The sequence below is a fragment of the Anas acuta genome, chromosome 6, assembly GCF_963932015.1.
Source record: "Anas acuta chromosome 6, bAnaAcu1.1, whole genome shotgun sequence".
NCBI lineage: Eukaryota > Metazoa > Chordata > Aves > Anseriformes > Anatidae > Anas > Anas acuta.
Genome location: NC_088984.1, coordinates 25468947 through 25491267, shown reverse-complemented (window position 1 = coordinate 25491267; position 22321 = coordinate 25468947). Strand labels below are relative to the sequence as shown.

The window sequence follows — 22321 nt, the reverse complement described above, 5'->3', positions numbered from 1 at the left end:
GAACTGTTAATGCTAGCTGATTCAATTTGATCTATTTTGCATTTCCATCCTAACCCACACTTAAGACACCCTGCAGCTGACCGGCTATTTTATCTATAACCAGTTTCTGATCATCACTGAGTGGTGATGTATTAGTTTGATGCAAGTTTCACTTACAGTAATATTTCCATCTGTTTTCATTGTAGCTATATGCTGGCTCTGAACAGGAAGTCTACTTTGTTGGCTATGTCTGTATGATGCTGGCAGCAGAACATAACAGAAAACAGGGAGTAAAATTTGTGCACTAGTATTTGTATGTTATTGCTTTGTAACAGTGCTCATGTTAAGAAAAACGGGAGGTAAGCTCTGCAAATCTGACTTCAGCTACATACTCATTCCTGCTGAGTTCACATACTGTCTTTCTACCAGTCACCTGCCCTAGGTGCTCACCTGGCAACCACAATCAACGTAGCCTAGACAGCACTGCACCTGGATTAGCCATGAAAATTAGTTTGAGCTCAAAACCCTTTTTTCTGTACAGCCATTAGCCTCCCCTTTTCACGCCATAGTTAATGAAATCTTTGGGAAAATAGACCACTTTTTGTTGTTGGGAACTACCAGCACCCTGTAGAGATCAAGTATTCTAACAGGGGCTACTTTGTTTTTATCAACCCTTTCTTTGGGGTCCCATGCTAGTTGGGTGTAAGGATGGGAATATAGAGCCACTCTGGGTGGTCTTGCATAGACTGGCACCCCTCTTGCAGGCTTCTCCACATTTATTTTTAAAGCAGATTTAGCATATAGTGAGTGAGGCTTTCAGCACTACAAGATTAGTTTTACAACGGGCTCCTTTGAGTCAGATGTTTGCTGGTTACTTACTGTTGTAGGTAGGCCTTTTTGTTTTGAAGGGTTTGAGTCCTGCTTGGGGACCTGTAAGGAATAAGCCAGCCAGCCCTGTGCTCTGCCTCCAGCAGCATGGAGTTGCTAGCCTGTACTTAGCAAAATGGTGCTCTTAGGCTCAGGATAAAATGTCAGTGGAAGGGGTACTTTCAAGTTCTTATGTACTACCTGATGCTTACCCCCACCTTGCAGCTGACATATGGCCATCTCAGCCACAACAATTAACTTCTCTCCCTTCCTGGAGCAGAGTTTTATTTCATGTTTGTATCACGTTCTGACAGTCTATCCCAATATGTACAGTGCTGAAAGGTACTAGAATCTGTTTCTGAGGTAGAATTTGGCCTGTAGCTGCTAATCACACAAAGGAAAGACACACAAAGAATGTTAGTTGGCTTTTATTTTAGTCTGCACTAAAATATTCTTTAAAAAATGGATGGAATAGTTCTTCAGTCATAATCTGACCTGCTATATCACAATAAGAAGTAAGAGTCCAGACAACTGGAAAAAAGTTTTGCACCATTATGAATTACATGGAAAGGGAGGAGGGAACAGTTCCTATCTTTCACATCCAGTCAGACAGAATATAACAACACATGTACTGCATTTAGGACACTGCAGCATGGTTTTATTAGGCTTTTAGCCTATAGGGCTTGTTTCCAGCATTTACTAAGTGCTTCTTTCCAAAATGCTGGTCCTCACTTAAGAAATATCTTGTAATCAGGATACTATGCTCCAGTTGGCTCTAAAAATATACATTAAGAGAGGGGCTGCAGTGGAGCTGTCACAGTCCTGTGAGCTCATTTATACTCAGTGGCCACTACTGGAGCAATAAGGACGGTTCTGGTTTCTAAGATCTGTTGGACAGTAAGTCACCGCTGGTTTGACCAGAGGTGTGACAGAGACTGGATTTCAGTCTGAGAGGAAAGGAGGAAAAAAATCACAGGAAGTCAGAGAAGAATCTCAACTCTGCTATGAATGACATAAGGAATCTAGTCCCACATTGAACTTGAACACTACCACATTCAGCTGCTTAGAAAAAAATAAGGCATAGCCTAGCAGCTCAAGGGGTTTAAGAAAACAGTATCTTTTAAACATTTAAAGTTTACATTTTTTTGTCTAGTATTTGAAATGTTACACAATAGTGATACAGTGTCACTTAAACCACAGTATATGTGGGAATTTCCTTGTTAGCAGAGCTGGAGTAGAACCCATGCCTTAAAGTTTGGGCAGAGAAGCTAGCTTCCCCTTCAAGTTTTCAGCAAGCTTGTCCATGAACTCAAAAGTGTTCAAGTAGTCAGAACGTGTGACACTGTGGGGGAAACAAAACAAGACAGGCATTAGTTAGAAAGCTTGTCACTTTGAGCACTGAGCAAAGACTGGTCAGAGGGGTGTTTAAGCCCTTCTCTGAAACCAGCAGTCCCATCTGTTCATCAAGATGGTTTTTTTTTATGGAAAGGCTCCAGAGAAAAGGTAGCTAGGTGGTAATTTGCAGTGAAGCAGGTATTTATCCTAAGAAATGGACAGGATGACATCTAGCCAGTGCACCCAGACTTAAAAAAAAAAAACAAAACAGCTAAGAAACCTTTATATTATTTCCCCCCTGCCAAACACTTGTCATAATAGCAGGTGCAGAGCAACCTAGACACTAAGCTACTTGGGGCAGGGAGTGTTTCATGTTCTCTGTATAGCGTCAGCTGCAGAAGAGCCCAGTTCTGTGACCAAGCACCTGCAATTCCTCACCATGTCCACTACTAAAACAACATTCCAACGAACACCAAGTAAAACCAAGCCCCTTCCAAACAGAGTTGATTACTTCATTTACTTACTTAGGTAGGCCTTTGATACAGGCAGCAAGGTCTTTTGTCATGAAGCCTGATTCAATGGTCTCGATACACACTTCTTCCAGGGCAGCTGCAAAGGTCTTGAGGCTAGTGTTGTTGTCCAGTTTAGCTCTGTGAGCTAGTCCTCTTGTCCATGCAAATATAGAAGCTGAGAGAAAACACTAGATTAGTGTTCTTCTAGGACTCCTTAGATGTTGTACTAAACATATGTGGAACTGTTATTTTAACATTAATAACACTGAAAACAGAAGGAAGTTCGGTGTTCTCTTTCCTATTACCAAACTTTCTATTTTCAGCTAGAAAAGCAGAACTTGGAAACTATCCCCTACCTCCAGCAATCTCCTCTGTGTATCCACAACTTTACCTTATTTTGTTCCTTCTCAAGTCAGAATGAGTGACCTGTAAAGAGGCTCTGATTACAAAGAAAGCTGCCCTCATGACAGAGAACTTACAACAGCTGCCCTTAAGACACTCTTCTTCCTGGTATCACATTACATAGCATGGTCCCTGTGCAATTGTAGAGGACTCTTCTCTTCATATACCATTCTAGTTGCATTTACACTTTAAGCATGTACATGGCTTAGAGAATGGCTGGGTTTTATCTGAGCACCAGGGAGGGAAATAAAATAACTAAACCTAAACCTTAAGCCCTCTGTGGCTATACACACATCATTTGGGGAAGAGCAAAAGCACGTTTCAAATTTTATGCTTATGTCTAGCTCATTGCTCACAAACTCCATTCCAGCCTGCTTTGGCTTCAGGGATTTCCCTAGTAGACAAGTGCATTATGAACTACCAATGTCACTACTACCATTAGTGTTAGGCTCCTCAGAAAAGATGTTCTTAAACCAAAAAGGTGTTCTTATACCAAACCTGTTCTTTTATGCGTAGAGATCAAAGGGCAGTGAAAGGCAGCTCACCAATGGGGTTAGTGGAAGTTTCTTGGCCTTTCTGGTGCATGCGGTAGTGACGAGTAACTGTGCCATGAGCAGCTTCTGCTTCAACAGTCTTGCCATCAGGGCAGATCAGCACGCTGGTCATCATCCCCAGGGAACCATAGCCTACAGGATACATGGCTCAAAAAGTTCAGTGTCTCCTTCAGAGAGCTTTATCTAAATTGCTCTTAATCCCCCCATCCTACAATACCCTCATAGCCTTGCTGTATTCATCAACAGCAGAGCTACTGCTGCAACTGACTGACTAGTTTTGACTGTTTAAAGTTAGACAGCTCATTTGAGCAGAAAGTACTGCTGAACCATGAGATGAAGATATGTAGACATTCTGCCCCACTTCAAGAACATTAATATTCTCACCTTAAGACTTTTTTTTTAAACTGAAAAAGGGCAGTCTGAGACTCCTAAGCAAGCAGCATTCATCTGACAGTTACTATCTCACCCAGATGGGATAGGAAACAAATTTGGGTTCTGAAAGTTTTCTTGCTCGTCTGTCTAGCACCTGTCAGTATGCTCACCACTGGTCAACCATTAGAATAGAAAGCATCTTGGTTATTATATTGCTAGGAACTGCCATCTGGTTAAGAAATACAACTAAATACATGGTTTGCATTCAGTGGATTTTCTTGTTAAAAGTGAAATCAGAATTGTTTGCTTTTTTGATAGCTCCATGACTGGCCACAGGTGTGAAGTTTCCAAGACCCAACACCACATCTTAGGCCACTACATAAGATGACACAAGGCCACAAGAGACTGCTACTGAGTTTACTGCAGTACAGCATAGGAAGCATCTCATACCTTGTGCAACAGAATCAGACTGCACATCCCCATCATAGTTCTTGCAGGCCCAGACAAAGCCTCCTTCAGATTTCAGGGCCTGAGCAACCATATCATCAATGAGCCTATGTTCATACCAGATCTTCTTGGCTTCAAACTGGGACTTGTATTCTCTAGAAAACAAAAACCAGAATACCCTGATATATAAAAACAAGCTGCACAACTCATGCAAGTAACTGCATAGGGGAGAGTTAAACAATGCTGGAAGAAGCGTGCATCATCTTTACTTTTTTCTTAATTGTTATGGTCAGTGCAAGTCTGTTCAGAAACAGAGAAGAACCCATATGGAATCCATGGCTTTCTGTTAGAAGGGACTGAACACCATAGCCTTAAATAGTAGTGTGTCCTGCAGGACACTGCAGACTGTGACAGGGAAGGCGCACAGACCCCCAAAGTGAATTAACAGCAACAGCTCATAAGACTGCAGAAAATATTTCTGCTACAGAATGACACACTGTAGTAGGAAGTTAGTAGGAAGTAGACAACCACCATAATTACCTGTCATAGATCTCTTGGAAGATGTCTTTAAAGCGGCCATCGTATCTCTTCAGGATGGTATTCTTAGTGCTCATGTAGAGAGGCCAGCCTTTAGACAGCGCCATTTGGAAGGAACTGTGGGCAAAGTCCTTGATAGACTGGTCAAGATTGTACATTCCCATGGCTACACCACCACAGCCTGTTAGCAGAGAGAGAACAGATTTCAATTGGATTTAATTTTGCTTAAGAATTCGCTAGTCTTATGGCAGGTAGGCATTATTCCCAGACAACAGTTTTCATTTTAATGCTGGTTCTTTCAGGAAAAGATTCACTTTGCACTATCAGCTCAAAGCTGGAGCAGTCCCATGGATAAGAAAGGTGTTCTTGTTTTAAAGGTCATAGTATTAAGATGTACTTAGCTAATACCCCTAAGACGCTTCTACCTAATCCACATCTAAGAAGCAAAACTGTGACAGGAGTGAGCATGCTTGAATTTCTACTAATGGGATAAATAATGGAGAGTGTTTTCCATTAAAGCAGCAGAAGGAGGTTTGGAGTAGGGGACTCAGTCAAAGCTAGAAGTGGGTTTGCTCCCATCAGGCTTCCACTACACTGCAGAACTAGCTCCAGCAGTAAGAGCCTGCCTTTTTTTTTTTTTTAAACCTACCTCAGGTAAACAAGCCCCCACATGCATTCCTGCCTCTTTGTTTGCATGTGTTTGGCATACCCTGCAGCTTTGTTTCACCTGCTCAGGCTCACTTCCTGCAAGTTGTGGAGAGAATATACCAGTCATCTGGGTTCAAGGTAAAGTCTTCAAAAGAAGACTGAGGAACCATCAGTGTTCACATGACTTAGACTGTATAATGCAGATGAATTAGCAGCCTGAATGGGAGTGCCTTAAACTTACAGCCCAGCTCACCTGGGGGAAAGCAGCATTCAGATCATGTAAAAGGCTGGTTGGGGGAGTGAAGGTAGGGTCTAGGGCTTTATGACAAAGCTTTGTCATCTTCAGAACAGCTTTTTGTGCTTTTAAGTAAAAAAGGAGCTACATTCTTAATTTCAAGCATCTTACTATTGCCACCTCTGTGGTTTGTTGTGCCTTTATCAGGGATCTTTGCTCTGGAAACAACCCAGGTGTATTTTATTTTGATATTAGGAAAAACTTTTTTTCTGTTTTCAATCTGTCCTTACCTCCAGATTATTATATGGATATGCATGCTGGATAAGCCTCCTCTAGCTTTTCCCCTCTTTATCTGCTTGCCAAGATAGCAAGGTCATTTAAGTTGGTATTGGCAGGGAATGGAATTCTTGCTGTTACCAGTGAAAATACATGTTGTCCCCCTGCCTGCCTCAGTCAAGGGCAGAACAGGGTCTGACCAAAGACTGTTGCCTCAGGAGCCTTGATTTCATAGTTAGCTGGACAACAGCTATTACGTTTTACTCAAATACTTATTTGCATATAGGTAGAAAGCTTGTTGCAATCATGCAATCTTACAGCCAATTAAAGCCTCTCAATCCAGTGTCAGGGTTGAAGATATTAGTATAACGATGGGACAAGCTTCCCTTATGCACAGTGGAGGTGTGCTGGCACAGCAGCTGCCTGTGGGGTGGTGAACTCCCCCAGAGCAACAGCAGTAACTTGCTGTGTCTGCACTACCTTGCTTTCTGCTTGCTGACTCAGCACACCAGAGCAGTGAATCAGTCCGGCAGCTAGGACTGCCAGACACCTCCAGTACAGGCTCTCCAGTCACTTAGCGAATGAAAACATATTAGAGCTGACAGTGACGCAGGTAAAGTCTGGGTAAGAGACTGCAACGAGAGACACTAGAGATTTGGTTTCCTGTGAGCAAGAATGCCAGAGAAATCAAACATTACATACAGTCAAATATTATTACATACAGTTTTGGGACCTGTTTCCCAAGCTAAATGCACACAAACTAGGATTCTGTGTTGTTTACATGAACATATTAGGTCTTTGCAGCTAGAAATAAAGCATTGCACACTCACTTACACAGGTCAGCATCAGGCTTCAAATCCTGAACCCTCTGATCACTGAAAGGCAAGATAGATGACTGGTGTGGTGTTTTCCTCAGTCCTGCCTCTGAACACCATGGATTGTAGCAAGGTGTATATAACTATTTTCACACAAAGCCCAGTAGTGTCAGCACTCCCCTTCTTGAGACTAGCAATGCCTACAACCAGCACAACAACGTTGCCCAAATGCCTTTGTGACTCCATCTGTTAAAACACAGAGCCTACACATCCAGGATCACCCTTGTCAAATCTCCTTTCTACCTTTTAGAGTTAGTGTCAGTTCTCATTTCTATTGAGAAAGACTGCTTAATAAAGAAGGGTACAAACTGAAAAGGTGTATAGAGCCCAGCAAGACAAACTAGAACCAGGAAGAGCTGTACCTGAATTGTTCTTAAATACTGTTCCCCTTGGGTCAAGCACTATTTAGCAAGTTTCCCTCTAATCAGAGGTAAAAGCACGTTATTACCAGAGTCATTATACAATAACACAGCAGGTGGCCAGTCTAGTATGTTGGGTATTTGATGTGCTGCTTTGATCCCAGGAAGATTTGAAGTAACTTTCAGTACTTCCCAGATGAATAACAAAGGCTCTAACCTTCTCCTACCTCTGCCTCCTGAAGTCATATTGTACCATCAAACATATCCAACTAATAACTGAATTAAGTCAGAACTACCAGTTCCAAGGAAAACAGGGGTAGTACCTACTTTCAAAGTTATGGACCAGATAGGTGACTGGTTTGCCTCCATCTCCTGGAGTGTATGTCATCTCTACTTTTCCAGGCCCAGGTACCACAAAATCCGTTGCTCTGTACTATTAAAATAAGAAATAAAATCACCATGATTATTTTATGTATCAGGAGGACAAAGCCATAAAGATAATGAGGGTAGGGTAAAGATGTAGAAGTAAATAGTTGTAAAAAAAAAAAACAAAAAAAACAAACACAACAAAACAAAGGACATTGAATAGGCTGTTATTTACTCAGCCATGTGTTCATTGGACTATCCTACTGGATAGGAGAAAGACAAGAACTCAAGAGTCTGCCTGTGTCAGAAGTAACTTTCCTCTTCAGGGGAAAAAGCTTGCAGATTCTTGAGCTCCATCAATTGTCAGAGCATTTATTTTTGCAAATGCACAGAAGTTTCAAAGTGCCAAATATCCAGAGTGTTGTGTGGTTTTTGAGTAGAAATCTTTTTCTCCCCTCCAAGCCATTCGTATCCCAACTGATCACAAGAATAAAGAAAAACCATACAGCATCTAAACAAAAGCCACTACTTCTATCCATTGTATGACACTAGTAAGGCCAACTTGTAAGAATTCTTGGAGTTCTGTAAATTGCTACACATTTTGCTCCTTTGAGCTGCACAGACTCAAAAGAGCCAACAGGTACTTCAAGTTTTTAAATAGTGTCTCATCTTTCCAACTGTCCAGAAGAGTACTATTTAAGGTCACATTTCCTTGAAGTCTATCATCCATTTTCATGTAGTTTCCCTTTTATGAGAAAATCTGTTCCTGTAACTTCAGAACAGCTTAAGAAGCGTCTTGCTGGCATGTCCTTCACATTATTCCTTCCATTTTTATCTTATACCTTGGCAGGGTATTAATCCTTCCCTTCAATCCATTGTTTCTCATTATTTTGACCTTCTCAATTATTCGGTACTGTTAAGTATTTTGGGCCACATTCTTTTCCATTGTCGGGACTCATTTTACCTTCCCACCCCAGCTAGTCTTACAGTTTGCCCTCAGTGTTGAATTTACTCATTTATTTAAGCAGTTGCCTTTTCATGGAAAACTTCCCTTCTGTCTTGCCTGGCTGCTTTACAGGGCATCATTTCCTAAGGATAACAGTACGGCTGATATTTATCCTCTGGACTGCCCAGAGGCCACTACAGTGAGTGCCACACAACTTTTCATGGCCTTATACTACCTCTGCCAATGGACATTTCCCTCCTTCCATTATGCAGCCTGATGTGTCTACTGTGAATACCAGCCCTGCAGGAGCGCTGTCTGAAACCCAGTTGTTGATGTCAAGCTTAACAGGCAGAGCACAGTTTAAAAGAAAAACCGTGTAAAATAACTTCTCCCATTTTGAGAAGTCACTCAGATCTTTCACCATGAGCAACATTTGCCACCAGGAAGCCCTTATGAGAAGCAAAAAGATGGGCTGTGTAAAGCATATTTTCTAAAGGCATTTATATGTAGGGAGGAGGGTTCTGTAGAGGTGAAGAAAACAGCTTAGAGGAAAGAGTTGTATCCTGCATTTAGGTATAGCCCTGTCTAATCCAAGCAGGGGTCCCTGAACACTGTTTGTTAAACAGTGCAGCTGTATAAACAAAGGCATGAAACAGACTCTCCCACATTTTGTCAGGTGCTGTATGAAGTGCTAGCAAGTACCCACTCCTAGGTGGACTGCAAGGGATAAAGCAGCAGCACAGGGATATCTGAGTGCTCTGAAGCTCTACACTAGTTTAGGACTAAGGCTGTTCATATAGCAAGAAAAGAGGAGGTAAGCACTGAAGTGACTCACTTGATCCCCATAAGCGTGACGGCCAATGACAATGGGTTTTACCCATCCAGACACCAACCGAGGGATGTTCTTGCAGATAATAGCCTCCCTGAAGACAGTTCCACCTAGGATGTTTCTAATTGTCCCATTGGGAGACTTCCACATCTGCTTCAGCTTGAACTCCTCCACTCTTTTCTCATCAGGAGTGATGGTTGCACACTTTATGCCAACATGGTATTTCTTTATGGCTTCAGCAGCTTCCACGGTCACTTTATCATTTGTAGCATCACGATGCTCAATGCCCAAGTCATAGCTAGAACAAACCCACAAAGACAGTCAGAATTGCCCACGGCATTGGTTCACATCCAACAGGAAAGAAACCAGACCCCATAGTTCCAGCACTCTACCCTAACTGAAGTTATTTCCCTCCCTCTCCAGCAGCATTCACACTGGAAGAACATAGAGGCTGGTGGGAAGGTGGACAAAAAAAAAAAAAAGACACAAAAAACAGCTTCAGTTTATGTCTGAGTCTCTATTCCAGTGTGGGACATGGCCAGTATCTTCTTTGCCTTCCCTTCTAAGCTTCCTGACAGTGAAGCTTCCAGCCTGGGTTTCTCATGGCATGGAACAGCACAATGCCCAAGTGAATATAGGCCTTTATTTCAAGCCTCGTACTGAGGGTTTTGGCTTCCTTTATATACTGAGTGTGTGAAGCAACACCAGGCTTCAAATTGAAAACTGCTTTGACAATGGACCCACAATCCTGCTCTGGCAGCACAACTGCTGAGAGTCCCCTCAAACAGTCAGAGGAAGCATGTTTCCTCCACTGTTTCACTAGCTTTTTGAGAACAATGGGTGCCCAGTGTGGGCTAGTCCTGAAGCATAGCCAGCTCTACATGAATCTAGCTATTGTGCCAGCTCAGCTGGGGGTCTGCTTTGCCTCTTCCCACCCCTCTTTGAAAAGGGAGGTTCTCCAGTCTGTGTGCATGTATTATGCTGCTGAGTTCCTGTTTGTCTGGGTCTCAACACCAGCAAGAAAAAGCCTGATGTAGGTGGCATACAAATGACATCAGGAACAGGGGAAGAGGTCAGACCTGTGGGTTTAATAACAGCAGCTACCACTGAAGGCCTTTTTCCACACAGCTAGGAGCAACACAGCTGGATATTTATCTAATAATTATAGCTCAGAGGCTAAAAAGGAAAGGAATTGTTTATTCTGCTTGACCAGATGCTGTACATAGCATGCATGTCGTTTTTGCCTTAACAGCTGTATTTATTTTTTCCAAAAAGGAAGCATAGGACAGCCTAGGCTCAGGGAATAATTGCAAGCTGCTCGCACTGCCAGCGGCAGAGGTCAAGCTTAGAGACAACATGGCAGAATTTGTGCCCTACAGCTGCCCTTTTGCCCTCTGGGCAGGTCTCCAAAAACCTGCTCAGAGTCCACAGATGTTAGGCTTCAAGCCAAAGAATGGCTGAAAAAATAATGTTTCTAATTTTTTAGGCTGCAGGAAACCATGCAGGCTGCCCAGGTACTGGAAAGCAAAGACAGAGGAAATGAAAACGCAGACCATGGCCATAAGGGAACTTCTTAGAGGCACAGCAGAAAACAGGTAATTCCTTATTATCCACATTCACTGCCTACTGCTGTGAAAAACCCCAAAGGTGCTGCCAGTGGAGAGTTAGCCAAACTATCTTCATCATGAACCCACATTTTCCACAGTACTTAGTGAAATTGGTCCTTTAGGTAAGCTGACTAGGAAGTCAGCTTGGAATTCTACCAGTGTAAAAATGGGCTAGTAGCCTCTCTGCACTAGTGGTGGAAGAGCTACAAGTCTCTCAGTGATAAGTGAAACCTGATCAGTGCTTAATGACACATGCAAATTGTAGCACCAGTCGGCTGTATGTCATAAAGAGCAATTACCTGTGCAAATCCAGATCTACATAAGGAAATATCAGCTTTTCTTTAATTAGTTCCCAGATGACCCGTGTCATCTCATCTCCTTGCATCTCCACAACAGAGCCTCCTTGGATTTTTTTAGACATCTTTATCTGTAGTAGATTAAACAAAAACAAATCTGAGTTAAAATACACCAGTGATATACCAATACATGTACCCTGTGCTTTTACAACACAATGACTAGAGAGATACTAACACTGCATACAGGACCTCTCCTGAGGTCTTGAGAACAACTAACTGGTGTTTTTCTTGAAGCCCCAGCTCCCAGAGAGATCTACCTGGAAATAAAATAAAAAGACTAACAGCTGAGAGTCAAGGGCCTGTGTTCTGAGCTTTAATTATGGCTGTACAAGGGAATTGGAAAGCATAACCAAACTGCTCCCCCCAAATTCCACAGAAATAGATGAGCACTTTTTAAGATTTCATGAGTTCTAGTCCAGTTGCCTATTTCCTTTTTTTTTTCCCTGGAAAATGGTTGTTAATGAGCATATATTTTAATGACAGTTCAGATTACTGGCACTATTAATATTAATACATTGTCAGATTCTTTATTAGCTTCCTTCCCCAGGGAAGATAGAAGCAGGTACAGAAACCCAAGGGCCACATCAACAGTGCTTGCTCCTGGCAAGGTTTACTTCTGCTGTAAAAATAAATACCAGACTTTTTTTTCCTGTATGGTACAGAGGTTTCCTAAGATATTTGTTCAGGCTTTAAAAAAATCAACCCTGAACTCTACCCTTCCAGTTGCACTTTGATCCTTGACAAAAAACAACCTCACAAGCCACTGGACTTTCTTAACATAGTGCCCGGCTTTCTAACATCCATAGTTTCTTGATTCTTAGCTCTGATTATGCAAGAGCTATGACTTGGCATTTTCTTCCTCCCAAGACAGTCCAGTTCTTGTATGCAGCTGCTAGGATAGTACAGTGAGATACCAAGCCCTTGCACCTGGATTTACAGTCTCACAGATACTAAGGCCCATGAATGGCTTTACCTAGATGAATAGACCCAGTGTTCAGGAGGGCTCCTAATTCTGGATGCAGTTATTCAGAGGTACAAGGTTTGTAGTGCAAGGGCCCCAGGCTAAAAATGCCTGGGGAGACTGCTCCCAACAGCAAGAACTACAATGAAAAAAAGCAAGCAAATACTCAGTAACTCACAGCCTCATATTGCTCAATTTCACATGAGCACATAAACTTGAAAGAATGAACTAGTCAGGCACTTTTATCCCAGAGGAAGATAAAAATCTTGGCTCACATTACATCTTTTTAGTCCTCATGGAACACTAACTTGTTTGCTCACACGCAGCGTCTGTACTCAGTTTATTTATGCAAGTATTTCATGCCTAATTTTCAGTGACGACAGCTTAAATAGGGACCTTCTCACACTCCTGTGGCCAAGGCACAGGGTTACTGGCCAGGAGACTCCAGTTCTGCTCTTGGCACTTACACATTTGGAGAAACTTTGGTGATTCATTTAAGACAGAATGTACACCAACTCTCACCCACCAGGGCTTGTTTTGTGGTTTGATCCCTACTTAAGCAAGGCAAATCAGACAATGTCAGTCTCCCCAGAGCAACAGGTTTTGCAAAGCTAGCTTAGGACCTACACAGCAGCATTGTCACGAGGGGAAGACATGGGACACGAGATGTGCCTGCACTTGAGATGCACACCTCCACCAAGATGTGGAAATCGCAGTTTCTTTAGCAACTCTGCCAGTGCCATATGTGTTTGTCCGATCACGGCAGCAGCACCTTTCCTCCCCTGCAGCCCTTGCCCTGCGTACAGGCACAGCTCTGCAGCATCCTCCCTCCGAGCGCCGGTGCTGCCGTGCCACGGGCTGCGCTTCCCCGGAGCACACCCCTCCTGCAGTGTCACTCGTCCCCTTGGATTTTGCACTCTCCAGCGCTGCCGAAGGTCAGCAGGGTCCTTTCCCTACCCCACCCCTTCTCAGCCATTTAACCAGAGCAGCTAAACACCAGCGTGTAACAACCCCCGAGCTCCCCTGGGTCTGCAGCGGGGCCCACAGCCGGCAATTTGCGATTTCGACACCCCAGCTCCCGGCTGCAGAAGCCGTCTCCCGACCAGGCCTGCCCGGGGGCGAGCCGTGGCGGCTGGGGCAGGCCCTGCCTGCACTTGTCTCCCAGCCCCAGCCCCAGCCCCAACCCCAGCCCCAGCCCACCGGCGGCAGGGCGAGGCCGGGCCCAGCGGGGAGCGGCGGCGGACGGCGAAGGGAGGATCCGCCCGCTGCGGGTCTCCTGCCCACAACACCAAAACAAACAGAACCAAAAAACAACACAAAAACCCGAAAAACGCCAAGCCGCCGTTCCGGGGTCTCCCTGCGGGGAGGGGACGCGGCACACCCGGGGGGCGAGGACAAAAGGCACGGCCCCGTCCCCAGCCCCCCCCCCCCCCGCTACCTGCAGCACTGCCCGGCTCCTCCTGCGGCGCTCCCAGCGGTGCGGGCCCGGCCGCCTGCGGAGCCTCTTATGGGGCCGCGCCCCCGCCCGGCTCCTCCTTGCTGCTGCTCCTCCTCCTCCTGCTCCTCCTCCTGCTCCTCCTCCTCCTGCTGCTCCTCCCGGCGGCGGGGCGGGGCCTGCGGTTGCCGGACACGGACACGGCCCCGAGCCCGGAACCGGCCGCCCCCCGCCCGGCTGTGCGCCCCGCTGCCGGGCAGCGCCTGCCCGCCCCGCTCCCTGCCCTGCCCTGCTCAGCCCAGCCTGCGGGCACAGGCGGCACGGAGGCCCGGGGGGTGCTGCAGCGCTGCCCCCTGCCTGCGGGGCCGGCCGGGGGGGCTCGGCGGCCCCGTCCCGCAGGTACCCGGCCGGGGGCGGGCGGGTCGGGGCCGGTTGGCGCTGCCTCGGCCGCCATCGGTGGCGATTGCGCAGGGCTGGGAGCGGGGGGGGGGCCGCCGGGCCCGGCCCGCAGGCGGCAGGCGATCGGCCCCGGGGGCTTGAAACGCCGCCGAGGCCCCGGGGAGCCGGGCCCGGCCCCGCCAGGCGAGCGCCGCCCCCGCGGGAGCAGCGGCTGCGCCCTCCGGCTCCTCCGGGCCGCGGCCGTGCGGGTCCCGCCGGGCCCCAGCCGGGCTGGGAGCGGGGAGGGGGGCTTGGAGCTGCTGCTCGCCCCCTGAGGGTGCTCGGCAGGCGGCGGCGGGGGCAGCGTAGGCCTGGCTTGCGTTTAGGAAGCAAGTGCCCAGTGGCCCTAGGTGTTGAAGGAAGGGTTGCGGATCTACCTGAAGGCATTTCCCGTGAGGCGCGGTGTCCGCGCACATTCAGCTATCTGCTGTCTGAACGGCTTTGCAGGAACGCACAATGGTTAATGTACACCATGGCTTGCAGGAGGGAAAGGTGTGGAAGCCTTCCAGCCCGTAACACAAACTTACGTAAAGTACGACCAAAATTGCTCTTAAAACTTTGTTTGTGATGTCTTTTTTCCTTATGGTTTTGTGTATATTGGGAGGAACTGCTCTAGAGGTGCTCGCTGTACCGAGCAGTAAGCAGGTCCTGCAGAGCCCTACAGCCTCCAGATGTGTGCCTTTGTGCGCTGCTGGGAGGAGTGGGCAGGCCCCGTGGGCTGCAGCAGCTGGGGAGCAGTGCCCCTGCCACCCGGCAGCCACGTGGATCTCCTCTGGACTGCGCAGACTTTTCCTGTGGGTTCCTAGAGCTTGGATGAAAGCATTCTAGCCAGCAAAATACACGTATGCCCAAGGGGAAGCTTGAAACCTTCTCCCGTGAAGGAGCGCGTATCAGCTGCAAAGCAGGAAGTGGACTTGGAGAGCTTTGATCCTTGGTGTGGATAAAGGGTGTCAGCCGTCACTCGTGTGCTCTGTCAGCTGCCGGGGTTCCAGCTCTGTCAGATGTTTCATCGAGTCTTGCTTGAACAAAAATGAAGGTAGTAAGCGCCTTAGCTTGTGGGGAAAGATGTGTAGGCTTTGTGAGGGGGAGTGGAAGAAATCAGGTGTGTATTGAGGTTAAATAATACAGAGTGTGGGAAGGTATGACTCTTGGCCATATGAAGGCTTTGATACACAGCAGGTGGGGTCAACAAGTATAGACAGTTTTTTGTTTTTTTTTTTTCCTCCTTCCCTTGATGTAGCTACTTGTGAAAATAAGGAAGATGGGAGGTGTTACATATGAGAAGAGACCACAGGTTGGGTTGCTGCCCTGGTGACTTGCACAGGGTCATTGTACCACAGAGGGAAAGGAAGCAGTGCGCCACCAAACAAACTTAATCTTTCAGTCGTGCGTTTATTTGCATTTCATTTATTTCTCGTTCTGAAGTTAACCTGGCCAAATAGCCAGTATGCCGTGTGCTTGCTGAGGTGTTCCAGGTTTCTTGTTACAAGGGCTGTGGAGGTTGCAGCATTGACAGGTCTTCTCTTTAGATGAAGTTGGAATGGTAGTACATTGCATGTGGAGCCTCCATGAAAACTTCAAGCAAGTCAGTTTCCATAGGGCGTCAACCAGAGCATGCAGCCAGACAGCCAAGTGGCTGTTTAATTTCTTAATCTGGTTGCTCTGGATGTTGCTCTAGCAGCTCTGAATTGCTATCTCTGAAGATGCTGCTATCTTGCCACTGACCAGACAGGGGAGTTGGGCTCCTAATTTTGGCCATCTGACCTGTGCTAATAGCAGATGTTTGTGGTAGGTGGGGTGAACACCTCCCTCAGCATCTAATGAGACACCTCCTCTTCAGCTGACTGAAAATGTTCTGCTTCACCACCCTGTGTATAATGCACGTTGCTGAACTCTTTCCAGGGCACGTGAAATGGCAGCAGATGACAAACGGTCTCCGACGCTGGATTCTGCCGGTGATCTACCTCGTTCTCCTAGCAGTCCATCTCATCTCACTCATTTCAAACCCCTGACTCCTGACCAGGATGAGCCTCCTTTTAAATCGGCCTACAGCTCTTTTGTAAATCTCTTTCGCTTCAGCAAGGGTAAGTGCTCAGAGGAACATGTATATGTGGATTTTGCATCCTGTTGATTTTACTGATGGCCTCTGCTGCTGCATAAACTTATAAAATCACCTCCAAACATAGGAGTATATTGTAAGACTACTGGCCAGTCAGATGGTGAGCCAGTCTTTTGCAGCTTGCTCTTGGGTAACATAGCAGAGCTGTGCCATGGGAGAAGACGGCCAGCATCTTGCAGTTAGTACTTGTGGCTGCCAGTGAAGGTCGGAGACAAGCTAGTCTGCAGACAGTAATATATATAGCTTCTTATCTGGGTGTTTGGATGTCCCTTGTCTTTATGAAACTTTCAGGGCTAAAAGCAGGAGTAACCCTCTGTCAGCTTATATGAGCGAAATACATGTCTGCCATTTCAAAGCAAGTTCTTATTCCAGACTTACTCAACTCCTCACCTTCCTGTGTGTCTTGTAACTTTATTTGGGTGGCATACAGCTGAGCTACAATAAAGCAGCATGCTTATATGAAGTCCATTCTTAATTTGCATGGCTTAGGTGTTCCCAAATGGTGTTATGAAAGTTTTCCATATTTAAAAAGTCCTATTTGATGTTGGCCTTTGTGTTGCATGTGTCAGGAAACACTTGTGTTTTCAGTAAGCAAGCTCTTAAAGAACTGAGTTCTTGCTTTTTCCTTCTTAGATGAATCTTGCATTATGATATCTTGCAATCTTGCAGTATGATATTTGCATCATACTGTAAATATATTTGCTGGAGATAGCAGCCTGGTCTCCTGCTTTTGTGTAGTGCGTTCGTTTTCCAGCTCTGTCAAGCATATGTCTGAAATGTTTGGGCTGGGGAAAAAGGGAAAAAATTAGTTTTTTGCATAAGTAAACTGATCTGTTAAAAATAATTACTTCTTATGACTGCTGTTAGTTTGTACAGTAGAATATCACCTGTCCTGATTAATTTATTGACAATAACATGAATTTGGTCAGTATTGGCTTCATTTGTTTGTCTCTGGTAAATGTAGCTGGAGTCAGCAAAGTATTGTTTTGAAAGTATGGGAAAACAGCTTTGAAACAGCACACAAAATGGGCATGTTGCTGGAATCAATGAGAACCTGTCTATACTTGATCCCCTGATGGAGGAGGGTGGTTTATTAAAGACTGCAGTAATTGTAGTGTGACCACAGTACTGGCTTCTAACATAACTGAAAATCTCCTCTCAGGGCAGAAACTGATAATAAAAGGTAACTATTCCATATGTCAAGAATAATTCACATCTGCCATTTTTTTTAATCACTTTTCACATTAGGGATATTTCTGCAATAGCTTGAGCCTTGCCAGACAAGTTCTACATACTGGCCTATTTCCACATTTTTATGCCACTTTTCAGACTAAAAATTCATGTCCTTTTTATGTATAATAATGATCCAAATGAGCTGTTCATGAGGGTTTTGCATGTGATACTGTTTTTTTCTGTCACATATGAACCATTGATTTCTTGTTCTTTTTGTCACCTCCAGATGATGGCAGGCTTTCATCCTCAGCAGAGAGAGCAGAGGCAGCACAGGCTGATCCACAGTCGCTGAGTGGTGGCTGGTCCAGTCCTCAGCATCCCACCAGAGCTCAGTCTCTGAGGTCACCAGTTCCTTACAAAAAACAACTATCTGGTGAGCTGCAAAGAAGAGCTTCTACAGCGCTGGGTAATTTCAACTCTTTATGCTACAAGGGAATATTGTACCGGCCAGTCTGGGATACTTTGGAGTGAGGTGAAAGGAGGTAACAAAGGGTTCATTATGTAGATTGATAGCAGAACTTTTTGGTGAGCTTGAACTTTGATCTCAGGATAGTCCCGCAACATTTCTCAGTGTTCCAGCAAGACACTGTTTGTTGTTCTGCTGTTTCAGTTGCAAAGCACTGGAACAAAAAAGCCTGCTAAAACATGTCCAACATCTTAAAACCACTTGAACCTTGATTGTGAAAATCTGTGTTGTCTTGAGAGACTTCAGTTTCTTAACAGCTACAAGCAGACTACAACTTCAGAGCTCACACTGAATGGGGTTGATGTTGGTGTCTTCAAGGAAGCTTTAAGTGCATTTTTTTTTTCTTGTAGCTGTTATGAGGGTAATTGAATAGGTACTTGTCTGAATCTTTTTATTTGTAACCTGGGGACTATTATCACATGCTGTGCTGTATTTCTTGTAGGTGGAATGGGAATCAAATGTCATCTCAGACGTGCAACTGTGTAATGGCATTATGAAAGGCTGGAAGAGCTTGTTAGTAGATTGCAGGGATTCCTGTTGAGATCTTCTTGCTTGTTGTTAGCAGTTTAAGGTAGTCTTGAGCAAACTGCTAAGCTGGGTAAAGATCCTGTACCAGACAGTATTTCAAAGATGATGGTACTCAATGCAAACAAATCTAATATTAAATATTGTTAATTTGTGTGGGTTTTTCAGAAAAGTGTCTAGTCCTGGTAACCGTGCCTAGTATAGACAACTTGTATTTTCATCTTTTTTAAGTTATTTGCATTCTGTCTCATTGGATATGTTTATCATTTTCCTCTTTCCCCTTCAGTGCTGTTTGTGCTATTCAGTTGTACCTGTCACAACAAACCAAATAAGTCAGCTTGTTTGATGTTTTTTTTTCCTTTCTTAAGCTTTTTCTCAGGCACCCCAAGTACGGCTGTGTGCTCTTGACTGATTTGCCAATTTACCTTACTTCATTCTTAGTCACCTCTTGTAAATCACTTAAGTATTATCTCTGGATTGTCAGTTAGAACCCTTGAGGCAAGGTAGGTCATTTGGTACATAAAAGGCAGGAATAATCTTCATGTTTGACATTCATCGGCAGTAGGCAGTCAGGGAACTGAGATTTAGTCAAATGTGTGCTGCAACAAAACTGTTGCTGCATTATTCCAACTCCTTTTCAGGACCTCCCTGCCTGTCCTTGGGTTTAGATGAAAGTATGTGTAGAAAAACATGATGTTGAATCAGCCTGGCAAGGAGTAAAGCTAGACCAAGTAAGACTTGCTGACTTTTTGAAGAGATTTCTGTGATATTGGGTACTGAGTGGCCTGACTCATGGTTGAGTACCTTATCCCAGATGTGCTGCTAACGTTGGTGCACTGGGTCTGGCTGGGATGGAGTTAACTTTCTGTCCCCACAGCAGCCTGTATAGTGCTGTGCTCTGCCCTTCTAGCTAGAACAGCCTTGATACCACACCCAGGTTTTGTCTATTGCTGAGCAGTGCTGGCACAGCACCAAGACTCCCTCTGCCCCCCCCACAGCCAGCACGCTGGGGGTGGGCAAGAGCAGCTGACCTGAACTGAGAAAAGGGTTATTCCGTACTGTGTGGTGTCACACTCAGCAATAAGAGGTGGGGAAGGAGAGGTGTGTGTGCGTGCATGTGAGCTCTTGTTATGAAAACATCTGTCCTCACAAACAACCACTGTGGGAAGGCCCTGCTTCCCACAGTGTGGCTGAACATTGCTTGTGGATGGGAAGTAGAGAATAATTGTTTTCTTTCTTTGCTTCAGTGTGACCTTTGCTTGTGCTTTTTTTTTTTTTTTTTCTCCCTTTGCTTGTGTTTTTTTTTTTTTTTCTCCTCTTCTTTTTTTTTCTTTCCCTGTACTTAAATTTTCCTTATCTCAATCCATTAGGATTTTTTTTTCCCCATCATATTTTCTTCTCCCCACACACCTACTTTGAGGGGTAGGAGGAACTGAGAGACTGGCTGTGGTCCTCATTTGGTACTCTTAACAAAGATGAGTTGTGTAATTCAAGTAAAAGTCTACAGGGTGGGTGGGGAGGTTTCAGAGGGGCTTTTCAGGTCCTTCTTGCTGTATTTGAAGAGGGAAAAGGCCTTGCATCTTCCTCTCCCAAAATCAGCCTTTCTGTTGAAGCAAGCTTTAGAAAATCATTTTTCTTGCTTTCTTTCCTCTTAAGAGGTGCTGAATAAACAGACCATTGAGAATTTCTGAATATGGAACAGAAGAGAATTTTACTTCTGCCATTGCAGCTGGTGCTGGGTTGCACAAATAGTCTTAGAGATTATTCTCAGTAAAGAATCACAAATATATTTATAGCTCCTATCACAAGTATTTTTCTTTGCTCAGATACCAAAGGGTTGAAGTAAGTGATGTGATATACATAAAAAAACACCTAGATGTGTAGATTGACTCACCCAGTCAATTCAGTGACAGTGAGGTGTCTGATCTAGTTGAGTTTTCTTGCAACCTCATATCTGTCAGTCTCCAAGTGCTCTAGGCCTGGCCATTACTCCTAAGAGGTGCTTCTTCCTAATCGCATGGGCAAGTATAGGCAGGAAAATGTTTAAGTCCCTCACGAAGGTCTCCCTAGCCTCCTTGAGTTTAAATAACACACCAAGTTTAAACAAACTGAAATGAATAAATAAAAGACTGAGCAAGGCTGCTGGTGCCTCTAAAGAAAGGCAGAATGCAATTGCTCCTGAAGATGCAAGAAGATGACTCCTATCCCAGTCTGTCCCTCAGCCAGCACTGTCTGTGCAGCAGATAGGTCCTCAGGGACCGTGCTTTCTGACAACTGCAGGTGCAGAATAAGAAGGGATGGTGGCTTTTGCAGGAAAGTGTCTAGCATCAAATATGTAGCAATTCAGTTGTGTGCTTCCTTGTGACTGCTTACACCAAAACATTATAATAGCATCTTCATGGCTTTTGCAAAAATAGGAGAAGTTGCTGGATACTGGGTTAGGTCAGAGATGTTTTCTGGGTTGTGTGGCGGAAGAACCAGTACTGAAACTCTGCACTGGCTTGTGGCCTCCCTCTAGGGTAATCTGTTGTATCCTTATTTACAGCAGTAGGGTGCTGGAGAGCTGGAACCACTTCTACAGAGGCAGCGTGCCCAGCTGGCTGTACTGGAGTGTGTGTGGTGTGTGCGCCACCTCTGTGTGCTGCCAGCCGAGTGCTTTCAAAGTGCTGAAATGAACCCAGATAGTCTGGTACTGAGATGATGTCACAGCTTCCATTTGAAGGAAAACTAGAAATGCTGACTTATTGGAGATGGGGGAATTGTTAGTAAAAGCAATTCTAGCTTGTCCCCCGTCTTTCAGGATAATGCTGTTGGTGCTACGAGATTGTAGCAGACTGGCAATAAGATGGAATGGGAAAGGGGCTTAGCAGGAGTAAGGAAAGGCCAGCCAATGCACGAGGGTGGAAAAAGGCCTGAGGAAAGCCTGTGGTGGCTATTGGGAAGCATAAAGTACGTGACCACAGCCTCTTTTCCGTTGGAAAAGGCCTTGGGAAATGAGGTATTTCACATCTTCCTCGAGTCACTGACGTACAGTGTTCGAGCTGTCAGAGTGCACTTGAATGTGCAATTATGTACTTTGGCAATGGATAACTAGAAAGCAGTTTGGGTTGTACTAGCAAAACTGTGGCATCCCTGGCAGGGTTGATTTTTTAGTGTTGAAACTGTGTGAAGCTGCCTGTTCTACATCTGCATCTGTAAACTGAAATTACCAGTTAGGTTGCAACAAAGGAGTTATTGTAGTATTTTAAACTTGTCATTCACCTTAAAATGAATAGCTGGGATGGTATTCCAGGTTCCCAGAACTGATCACTGTTCAGATGAGGAGAAAAACATGTAGTGTTTCAGAGGATATGTTTTTTGGTTTTCCCAAAAAACTTTTCTGCTTTGAATACATACAGGAAGGTTGAGGCTTACTGTTGACGTGTGGATGTTTTTTGGATCTGTAGGAGTTAATTTTTTGCTTATGGAGGACAAATAGCTTAGAAATAAGCCTAATTGGAAATATAAGTGTGGTTCCTTTCATATATCAAGGTTGTGTTTAGTGAATGTACAGATGAGAAAGAAAAGGATAGAAAACATGATTGTTGCATAAGCTGGTTGTCCTGAAAAGACTTTGTTGGTGAAAGTGAAGGTGATTTTTGC

The 22321-nt window shown here is 44.9% G+C and overlaps 2 protein-coding genes across 6 annotated transcripts in view; one reads left to right on the top strand and one right to left on the bottom strand.

Moving 5' to 3' along the window:
- Positions 1 to 1258: 1258 nt before the first annotated feature.
- Positions 1259 to 14033, bottom strand: IDH1 (isocitrate dehydrogenase (NADP(+)) 1). Of its 3 annotated transcripts, XM_068685919.1 has the most exons (10): positions 13902 to 13941; positions 12476 to 12602; positions 11446 to 11573; positions 9546 to 9837; positions 7726 to 7831; positions 5009 to 5186; positions 4472 to 4623; positions 3641 to 3781; positions 2706 to 2868; positions 1259 to 2188 (listed from the first exon to the last, which is right to left on the bottom strand). In XM_068685919.1, exons 3-10 carry the CDS (start codon positions 11565 to 11567, stop codon positions 2095 to 2097), a joined length of 1248 nt encoding a protein of 415 aa, XP_068542020.1. In that variant the 5' UTR covers positions 11568 to 11573; positions 12476 to 12602; positions 13902 to 13941; the 3' UTR covers positions 1259 to 2094. The 3 variants fall into 3 exon arrangements, with proteins under 3 accessions (XP_068542020.1, XP_068542019.1, XP_068542021.1); XM_068685918.1 differs by lacking the exon at positions 12476 to 12602 and having other exon boundaries at positions 13902 to 14033; XM_068685920.1 differs by lacking the exons at positions 12476 to 12602; positions 13902 to 13941 and adding an exon at positions 11678 to 11749.
- Positions 14034 to 14067: 34 nt separating this feature from the next.
- Positions 14068 to 22321, top strand: part of PIKFYVE (phosphoinositide kinase, FYVE-type zinc finger containing) — a 61779-nt gene continuing 53525 nt past the window's right edge. Inside the window, exons 1-3 of one of the 3 annotated variants that reach the window (XM_068685879.1) lie at positions 14068 to 14297; positions 16239 to 16420; positions 17915 to 18094. In XM_068685879.1, the coding sequence (XP_068541980.1) occupies positions 16249 to 16420; positions 17915 to 18094 (352 nt within the window). In that variant the 5' untranslated portion in view covers positions 14068 to 14297; positions 16239 to 16248. Of the gene's footprint in view, positions 14298 to 14654; positions 14869 to 16238; positions 16421 to 17914; positions 18095 to 22321 lie in introns of those variants that run through there. The other 2 variants (XM_068685877.1, XM_068685876.1) reach the window with 2 other exon arrangements.